This window comes from Triticum dicoccoides, chromosome 5A, assembly GCF_002162155.2.
Source record: "Triticum dicoccoides isolate Atlit2015 ecotype Zavitan chromosome 5A, WEW_v2.0, whole genome shotgun sequence".
NCBI classification, from domain to species: domain Eukaryota; kingdom Viridiplantae; phylum Streptophyta; class Magnoliopsida; order Poales; family Poaceae; genus Triticum; species Triticum dicoccoides.
The window spans coordinates 513,536,928-513,547,030 of NC_041388.1; the positions used below are offsets into that span (position 1 = coordinate 513,536,928).

At 45.5% G+C, this 10,103-nt stretch overlaps 1 protein-coding gene across 2 annotated transcripts; it reads left to right on the forward strand.

The window, feature by feature from the left end:
• The first annotated feature begins 4,379 nt into the window (after window positions 1-4,379).
• On the forward strand, window positions 4,380-8,617 carry LOC119302454 (transcription factor RF2a-like). Of its 2 annotated transcripts, none has more exons than XM_037579486.1 (5): window positions 4,380-4,494; window positions 4,715-5,329; window positions 5,756-5,888; window positions 7,368-7,452; window positions 7,872-8,617. In XM_037579486.1, exons 2-5 carry the CDS (start codon window positions 4,788-4,790, stop codon window positions 8,243-8,245), a joined length of 1,134 nt encoding a protein of 377 aa, XP_037435383.1. In that variant the 5' UTR covers window positions 4,380-4,494; window positions 4,715-4,787; the 3' UTR covers window positions 8,246-8,617. The 2 variants fall into 2 exon arrangements, with proteins under 2 accessions (XP_037435383.1, XP_037435384.1); XM_037579487.1 differs by lacking the exon at window positions 4,380-4,494 and adding an exon at window positions 4,505-4,625.
• Window positions 8,618-10,103: the final 1,486 nt, after the last annotated feature.

Below are 10,103 nucleotides of genomic sequence, written 5' to 3' on the forward strand. Positions count from 1 at the left end.
GGGGGGGGAGGGGTTAAGTGGGGGCGCCGGTTGGGCCGGGGGAAGGGCTGGCCCAGATGGGCCAGGGGAGGTTCCCTCCCTCTTTTCTTCTTCCTTTCTTTTCTTTTATTATTTTTCTTTTTCTGCTTTCTGTTTTAGTTTAATTAAAATGCCAAAACATTTTACAAAAATTTGTGCACCCCACCATAATTAGGTTTGCTATTTTAGACAACCCCCGAACAATTTAGTTTTCGTTTCTGAAAACTTTTATTGTTTGTTTTCGTTTTAAATTTGAAATTCGAACTAGGTTCCGAACTAACGCGAGTTTATCCACAGTAACCGAGGTGACGTGGCACCATTAGCGGGGATTACTGTAGCAAGATCATCCGGGCGTTACAAAAGGAGCTCTACAGGTGTCTCCAAAGGTAGATGTTGGGTTGGCGTATTTCGAGATTAGGATTTGTCACTCCGATTGTCGGAGAGGTATCTCTGGGCCCTCTCGGTAATGCACATCACATAAGCCTTGCAAGCATTGCAACTAAGATGTTAGTTGTGAGATGATGTATTACGGAACGAGTAAAGAGACTTGCCGGTAACGAGATTGAACTAGGTATTGGATGCCGACGATCGAATCTCGGGCAAGTAACATACCGATGACAAAGGGAACAACGTATGTTGTTATGCGGTCTGACCGATAAAGATCTTCGCAGAATATGTAGGAGCCAATATGGGCATCCAGGTCCCGCTATTGGTTATTGACCGGAGACGTGTCTCGGTCATGTCTACATTGTTCTCGAACCGTAGGGTCCGCACGCTTAACGTTACGATGACAGTTACTATGAGTTTATGCATTTTGATGTACCGAAGGTTGTTCGGAGTCCCGGATGTGATCACGGACATGACGAGGAGTCTCGAAATGGTCGATACGTAAAGATTGATATATTGGAAGCCTATGTTTGGATATCGGAAGTGTTCCGGGTGAAATCGGGATTTTACCGGAGTACCGGGAGGTTACCGGAACCCCCCGGGAGCCATATGGGCCTTAGTGGGCTTTAGTGGAAAGGTGAAAGGGGCAGCCCAGGGTGGTCTGCGTGCCTCCCCCCTCCCCTAGTCCTATTAGGACTAGGAGAGGTGGTCGGCCCCCCTCTCTATCTTTCCCCCTCGGGGAATCCTATTCCAATTAGGATTGGGGGGGAAGTCCTACTCCCGGTAAGAGTAGGACTCCTCCTGCGCCTCCATAGGGCTGGCCGCACCCCTCCCCCTTGGCTCCTTTATATACGGAGGCAGGGGGCACCTCTAGACACACAAATTGATCATTGAGATCGTTCCATAGCCGTGTGCGGTGCCCCCTGCCACCATATTCCACCTCGATCATATTGTAGCGGTGCTTAGGCGAAGCCCTGCGGCAGTAGAACATCAAGATCGTCTCCACGCCGTCGTGCTGACGGAACTCTACCCCGACGCTTTGCTGGATCGGAGCCCGGGGATCGTCATCGAGCTGTACGTGTGCTAAGAACTCGGAGGTGCCGGAGTAACGGTGCTTGGATCGGTCGGATCTGGAAAACGTACGGCTACTTCCTCTACGTTGTATGATCGCTTCCGCAGTTGGTCTGCGTTGGTACGTAGACAACACTCTCCCCTCTCGTTGCTTTGCATCACCATGATCTTGCGTGTGCGTAGGAATTTTTTTGAAATTACTACGTTCCCCAACACCTACATGCTTTCCCGGGTCCATCTTGTGACTTCGGTGGTATTTTCCTCTAAAACAACTATATATTTTTTGCTTTATTTTTCCTTGTTTTGAAAAAGTGTTTTCCCTCACGAAACCTTCATTCTTGACTCTGTCAAACTTTTTGTCCCCCTGGGTACAACCTTGCAATAAGACTAAGAATAGTGATAAAGTAGCTCTATGATATTTGAATATCCTTTAAAATGGTGGTTGGATAAGCATTGTAAACCGGCACTTTATCTTATGAAATTGTGATGCAAATACACATATCAAGTTATCAACACACACACACACACAGAGAGAGAGAGAGAGAGGGAGAGAGAGATGGTCTCATAATTTTGGGTCCAACACCCAATTTGGTTTGTCAAACTATCTTAAGAGCTAGTAGGAATAAACCAACAATTTAATATTGTTCATGAACATAAAAACAATAAATCATCTAAAGGAAGCCTTAATGACAAACAACTAATGATTCCAATTTTATGTCGTGACCACCAATGAGCTTCCCCAGGCCTGCCCTACAAGTCCGGATGATCCAGACTTCCCCAAACCCGCCCCATACATGCGGAGAAATGTGGTTCATGTGCCCTTGAAAATGCCCTATGTATTCCAATCATGCAGATGCTAAATAACACTAAAAGTTTTACTACCTAGAAATAGCAACATTGCTCCTATAGAGAAGTACCAATGAACTTGTTTTTTGTTGGGTAGCAAGTTCCATGGTAGTCACTTCAATGGAACTTTTTTAAACCGTCCCAAATTGGCCATAGTCATAGGAATTGTCTTGTTGACGAACCGCTTGAAGAAATAAATAAAGCATATACACTATATAGGAAGCCTTAAAGAGAAAGAACTTGTATCCAAATTTGTTATCCTTTAATGTATTCTAATCACGTACATGCTAAATAATGGTTATAGTTTCTTATGACAACAGATAATGATTATAGTTAATTAATCGCCTCAAACAACAATATAATCTTTTGGCAGGAAGCAATACTTACCGATTTCAAAGAGAAGTATATGTGAACATGTATTTTTTTTCATGATAGCATGTTGCATAGTAGCAACTTCTCCCAGGCAAAGCGTGCCAAAACACAACCGCAACCTATCATATTCCTCCTTCGGAATGCCCACTTGGTCGTCCTCGCCACAACTCAACCATGTCATTGTCGTCTTATGTTAGCCTTGAAGGACCATCTCCTGCTCTGTCCCCGTGATGGCAAGCATCCACTAGCATCGAATCGATGGTAGAGGCGAAACCATCCTTGATGCTAACAGTGTCGCTTATAACAGTCATGATAAAAAATGCTTCATCCTCGAAAAGTCGTAGGTCCGGTGTATCTCCACAGCCTTCATCTCCCTTGGTGAGTGAAACATTTCTTGTTGGTGGCGTAGCCAGAAATTGAAGATGCTCAATATACCAAATGATTCAAACAACCCAACATTGTCTATACGAGGAGCCAAATTAAATTACATTGCGTTTGGATGTCTATATTGAAGACCTCCGTATTGAATTGATTTCAATTCCAATTCAACGAGGAAATTGTAATGGATACGAATACGAATTCGCTTGTTTGGATTCTCATAGAATTGGCCCATGTAATGGCAAGTAGGTTTCAATACCAAATTCGGTTTGGATGGCAAACTATGGAATTGCATCTTCGTTATGCATCAAATAAAAATGTATACAATGTGTGAGTATAATTGATAATGTAGCATTAAAATTTATCTTGCAAGAAGAAACTGTAACACTGTTACATAAGGCTGGTATTCATGAGAAGAAGAATGACTTTAAATACATGAAATTTTCTTCTTGGCGGGCAGACGAGGGGATCTGGCGGCTGGCGGCTGACCACAAAGAGGAAGATGGGGAACCGGCGACACAGGAAGAGGGGGTCCAGTGGGAAACATGAGAAGGAGCGGCGGCGGATGGGGAGAGCCAGGCCATGGCAGCCATGGGCAGAGGAGATACGGCGACCCTATGTTCATGGGGTGGCAGAGGAGATGACGAGGAGATGAGGAGAAGGGCTAATGAAGGGCATGAGGAAGAGGAATGGCGGCGGGGGTGAGGAGGAGGGCCGCCATCGGTTGCTTCCTAGGCGCCGCCGCTGCTGGCGCCGCCGCCTCTCGTCGCTCGGGGTGGGGAGTGGCTGCTTCGATCGAGCGGGGAAGAAAAGACGGGTTGTGAAACGTTTTCTTTTGCGGGAGGCATGAATACAGGACAAATCGGAGGGGCTGGGCTCCGTATTGTGGGAGGCCTCGGCGCGTGGGACTGATTTCATCGCTGTATTGGATCGATTCCAGACCGTTGTTTCCATTGACATGCCAAACACTTGAATTGGTGGTTGTGAAATACGAAATCCAATCTGAAACCCCAATACAGACATCTAAACATAGCGTTACGGAATTCAGTGACACAACAAGAATTCCCCTAAAGAGAGGAAACAAACCATCATAAATATACTTTTGACGACACTCCTAAAAATCTCTAGTACAAGAGGAAGCAGACTTTTCTCACTTTACAAATGTTTTTGTATCACATGCCCTAGTATAGCTGGTCCACTCCTCACAAGGAATGAATGAAGCAGCCTAGGCACTTCTTTTTTCCCCATTTAAAAAACAAAATAAAAGTAAATATAAAAAACTGTTATAAATAAATCTCCCCTTCATGTGTTGAGTTGTATCATCATGTCATCTGCCTCCTCATGCAAATGATGCCAAGAAGTGATAAGCAGCAGGCGCGAGGGTGATAGATCAGCGAGAGCCGAACGCCGCTCGAATCTCAGGTGAGACAGCCCAAACCACCCTCGCCTCTCGCTCCCATTCCCCTTGCCCAGCTCCGTGTTCTTGCGACCCAGCTCCTAGATCTTCCTCCCCCTTTCCCTCGCAAGAATTTCCACCCGATTTCCGCGCTCTGGTCGCTCTTCTTTTAGCCAAGAATTTCCTCCGATTCTTTTCCAGCGTAATCTTAGTTCTGAGCCGTGTGTGTTGTTTTCTTGGCTGAAGCTTGATTAGCTCCGTGGACTTGCAAAAAGGCGGCGCGTTTGAGGAGATTCGGCGGGGCCCTGGTGCCGGGAAGATGAACAAGGACAGGTCCCGGATCTCGGCGGACGGCGGCGGCGGCGACGGCCTGCCGCCGCAGCCGTCGCGCCGCTCGGCGACTCCCCCGCCGGAGTACGACATCAGCCGCATGCCGGACTTCCCCACCAGGAACCCTGGCCACCGGCGCGCGCACTCCGAGATCCTCAGCCTCCCGGACGACCTCGACCTCTGCGCGCCCGGGGGCGGCGACGGGCCCTCGCTGTCGGACGAGAACGACGAGGAGCTATTCTCCATGTTCCTCGACGTGGACAAGCTCAACTCGTCGTGCGGGCCGTCGTCCGACCAGGCGGAGTCGTCGTCAGCCGCTGCTGCCGGCGGGGGCGAGGCGGCCAGGGCGGGCCACGTGATGAGGCCGAAGCACCAGCACAGCCAGTCCATGGACGAGTCGATGTCGATCAAGGCCGAGGACCTGGTGGGGGCGCCGGGGATGGAGGGGATGTCCACTGTGGAGGCCAAGAAGGCGGTGTCCGCCGCGAAGCTGGCCGAGCTTGCTCTTGTCGACCCCAAGAGGGCAAAAAGGTTCGATTTCTCCTTTAATTGCTACTATTGTGTAATGTCCATCATCTTCTATAGAGTTCAGGTAGCCTTTTGTGAAATTCCTGCATTTTTGTCTTCAACGGTATTTCACATCAAGTATTTGCTTCATCCACTGGTGAGATTATTAGCTATGGGAGGATTTAGTACACTACTTCACATGAGTGGGTGTAAAATGCGTCTGTAAAATGCTATGCTTGTACGAACTGAGAAGAGATAGGTCTCAGATAGGTTAGAGGCGCGAGGAAAGAGATCCATTTGTTGGACAAAAGTGTGATTGGAATCAGATGCCCCATTTTCAGCACCCTTATGTTTACATTCTTTAGATAGCATTTTTGTTGAAGATGAAGGTCATCTGTTTATGTGGTACACATGAGCATATGCTGATTTGTGATTCGGATGATTTGACAGGATTTGGGCTAATAGACAATCCGCAGCAAGATCGAAGGAAAGGAAAATGCGCTATATTGGTGAACTTGAGCGCAAGGTGCAAACCCTGCAGACAGAAGCAACAACATTGTCAGCCCAGTTGTCATTGCTACAGGTATGCATTATCTTCGGAGTTTTTCTGCTTATAAAGTTTTAATCCATTTATGAGATCATTTTGGATGCGGCTAAGGAAATTCCACACATGACTTCATTATCTCAAGTTAGATTGGTAGGTCCCAGATTGATATATGTGTTATACTGGCGCGTAGGGATGTATTCTATCTGAATTCATTGGAGCTTAGGAATTGGTTGAATAATTTCATCCAAATTTTTCAAAGTAAAAACCCTCTGTTACATGCCCTTTGGTGTAAGGTTGTTTCCTGAAGATGACGTGGAGATCTTCTGTCATATTTACATAGCATTGAATGTTTTCAAGAAAAGCCATTTTAAAGATGGAAGTTCTGGTATATAATTAGCACAAGTGGCATTGAGTACAGCCACATAGTGATGATGCTGTCGGAAGCATCATGTTGTATGTTACAAGATGCAATATCTTGTCTCCCTGTTTTTGAAACTAATAACGAAATTTTGCCGTGTTGCTATGCCATGTGCATTTTGGAACGGAGTGATAATATTGAGGTACCACTTGTTGGTGGGCTAGTTGGCAGGTCTCAAGCTATATCCGTTACAGACGCACTAAAAATAGAGATGGTATGGAGCACACTTCAAAGCAATATCATAATAAACATAATATCAATATTCAATAAATAGCCAATGCATCTTACCACTTCTCACCTGTGGCCCCTGGGTAACGATCTGTGTGATAATTAGACCTTGCTTAAAGTACTTTTGCAATATTTTGTGCTTGCCTGCTTGTGTTTCTGGTTTCCCAGTCGAGAAGCTTAAGTTGAATCAAAATGCAAGTGTTTTTTCATAATCATAAGCCTTTTGGGTAGATAAGAGCATTGGATGTCAGAAAATCTTTAGGCATTTCCCGAACTTGGATTGACCGGCTACTAGTCATTGCCAAGTTCTAAAACGTAACATAAATCACCATGGCTGTACTATAGAAGTTTATAGAAAGGAAAAGAAAATGTGGTGTACCAAGGAAGGTAGCAACTATTACATGAACCAGAAGAAATACCATGCATTGTGATCTGAGAAAGAGAGCTAGTGCTGCCCATTCGTGGTGCAGTTCTTAATTGTTGGTATTACGGGGTTTCATTCATGTATCTTTAGAATGTCCATACTAGTACTACATGCATTTTCTGTGTGCAGGAAGGTAGACTTTTTTATACTGTATATCATATTCTAAATGGATGATAAAAACAGTGCAAACCATGTGTGGAATGTGTGCCAACGTACAGTAGTTTGGCACGTTGATATTTGAATGCATTGAAGTTCCTTCTGGTCAAACCTATAACTGTTAAGGCTATAACATGTTCTTTCTGCCTTCTAGCAACTGGATTTTCCCTCAACTTGCCATCAGTCAAATCTACTGCATTCACATCCATCAAAACAATGAATATCAACCAAATCATGTGTTTAATTCAGATAGCTAATGACCATTCTTCTCATTATGTTCCTATGCCAGAGAGATACCAGTGGGCTAACAAGTGAGAATAGTGAATTGAAGATACGTCTGCAGAACATGGAGCAGCAAGTCCACCTACAAGATGGTAATACACATATTTCTAACCCCTAAATTCGCTTGATTCTAGTCTTGAAAACTAGGCGTTATTTGGTGTACAGCATAGTAATAAGACTTTGCAGGTCATGTTGATGCATATAATAGAAGCAGGGTTAGAAGATCTGTCAGTTGTGGGTTAGAAGATAGTCAGTCGTTTGCAATCTGAATACCTGTATAAAAGGAACTTTACGATGTCAATGATGATTAGAAAAAACTTTGTGCATCTAGTCTATATTGTACGCCAACCATATATGGACATCAAAAAAATTTTGTAAAAAAAAAACCAAGTTTCTTTCAGTTTTATCTCTCTGCTTACACCTTTATTCTCATCAATGCCTATTATGCACGTACACAAGGGAATTTTAAAGTATTGCTGTTTTCTTAACTTTCCTTTTTCCTCTGGTGCAGCTCTAAATGACACCCTGAAAACGGAGGTTCAGCGGCTGAAGGTGGCAACAGGCCAGACGGGCAACGGTGGGGGGATGCTGATGAACTATGGCGGCATGTCACAGGCGCCACACCAATTCGGAAGCAACCAGCAGATGTTCCACAACAACCAGTCCATGCAGTCTCTGCTAGCGACACACCAGCTGCAACAGCTCCAGCTCCATCCACAGCCCCAGCAGCAGCAGCAGCCGATGCGCCCTCAGCACCACCACCACCACCAGCAGCAGCCACTGCACCTGCTGCAGGCACAGCAGTTCCAGCAGGCAGCGCGCGACCTCAAGATGAAAGGGCCGATGTGGGGCGACGGGAAGTCGTCGGGAAGCGGCGGCATCTGAAACAACTAGGTCTGGAGATGATGATGATGATGATAATGCGCAGGTGTAGTGGCTTTGGTGTTGGCTTTTTTAGTTTCGATTGAACAGTTGGGACGATCGATCACAGGTGTTGACAGTGTCGTGGGAAGCGTTTGTCTGTAGTTGTTGAAGGAAGTCACTTTGGGAATTCTAGGTTGAACCTTTTGGTTTTGGTCCGGTAGAAGATGCATTGTTGCGTCCAGTTATGGGCATACTCCATGTTGTTGTTGTTGTTGTTCTTGTTGTTGTTGTTAACTTAAACTCAGGCACTGATGGGTTTGCCCGTTGGGCATGTTAGGAAAAATGAACAGGCTAATTGTATGGCTGTTAGTGCTGGAACCATTTTATTTGTTATCACGTTGTCCTTTGGTTCCAATGAGCATTTTGCAGGTCCTCGGGAACTGGTGATGCTCCTATTTTCTCTACAAATGGTTTTCCTACCCTAAAGTAAAGGCCCTTCCTCCTTTGAAAGGCTGTGGGCGAGGAGCCCCATTGCTCAAAGGAAGAAATTCAGATTACTTTGTTTGATGGACAAAAGGCCTCGTGAGTTTCATGAGCACTTGATAGCTTAACTCATATCTCGCTTCTCAATAGATTGAACCAGTCATTAGATTTGCTCGTTAATATATCGCAATATATATCTTTTATCTTACGTAACAACATTTCATGACTCTGTTTTTTAGAAGAAAAAAAACATTTCATGACACCTCAATCCAATTAATCAACTCTTAACTCGACCCATGGCAGGCAACAGCCAATGCACCTCCTGTCTCCTTCAAAATTCCAGGCACACGCCCTTCAAAATTCCAGGCACACTCCCATTCGGCTGCTGCCAATGTATGGGTGCCTAGATGAGGTGCTAAGCACATTAAATAGCTTAGCAACTATACTCCCCAATGCATAGGTGCTTAGCTTATGATTGCTAAGCTTGCTTCATTTAATGATTTAGCAACTAAAGCTTTTCATGTATTGATGGGCTCCCTTCTTTTAGATGTTTTGACTAGGTTCACGCGCTTAGCATTAGTTCTTCTTGGGGTTACCACACCCATCTCTCTCCTTTTAAATAACTTGCCACATCAGATTTTTTACCTACGTGGAAGGCTTAGCATCTGTACAAGGTGGAGCATTGGGAGGGGCCTTTCATTGACGCGACACCTCACAACCAAAAGAAAAAGGAGAAAAGAAGATATGACGGTGGGGTGGCTGGCACTTTGAAGCATGGTCGGTGCTGAACGAGTCACGTTTTGATTAGAGCTCTAGGCTATCATTTACTTATGTGGTGAAAGTCATTAGAATTTGTATGCATCCTAGGGGGAAATGTCTGGGGTGATGTCTGTTGGCGAGGGCTCGTGAGCCATAAACAATTTCCCAATCTATCTCATGTCGCTCGACACAATTCGACTCTAAAACCCACTCTCTCTACTATCCCAACCCTTCATAACAAGCTCGGCAAAAAATCATTGGTCAACAAATAGTATCAAAGTTAGGGAAAAAATATGGTTTAAATGTTTCCTTATTTTGAATGTGATTGTGCAAATGTTTCATTAAAGCAGGCTCGCGGGTACCGCAATCCATGGCGTCTCATGAGCTCGATGGCAAGCCTGGCCGTGCCGCCTATCTCCTGCCTCGGCACCATGCATTGTACGACTTCAGCTTCATGTGAGGGTCTGATGGCATCCCCGTTCCCCTCCAAGGTGCTTCACCATTGGTCTTGGGCGACTGGCGTCTCTGCTACCACTGTCTCGGCAACCCTGTCCGAAGTGGTCTTGCATCCCGCTCTGGCTGCAAACTGCGTTGCTGTGAGGCCGTCTGGCGTGGGTTGGGAGCTTTTTGGAGCGAG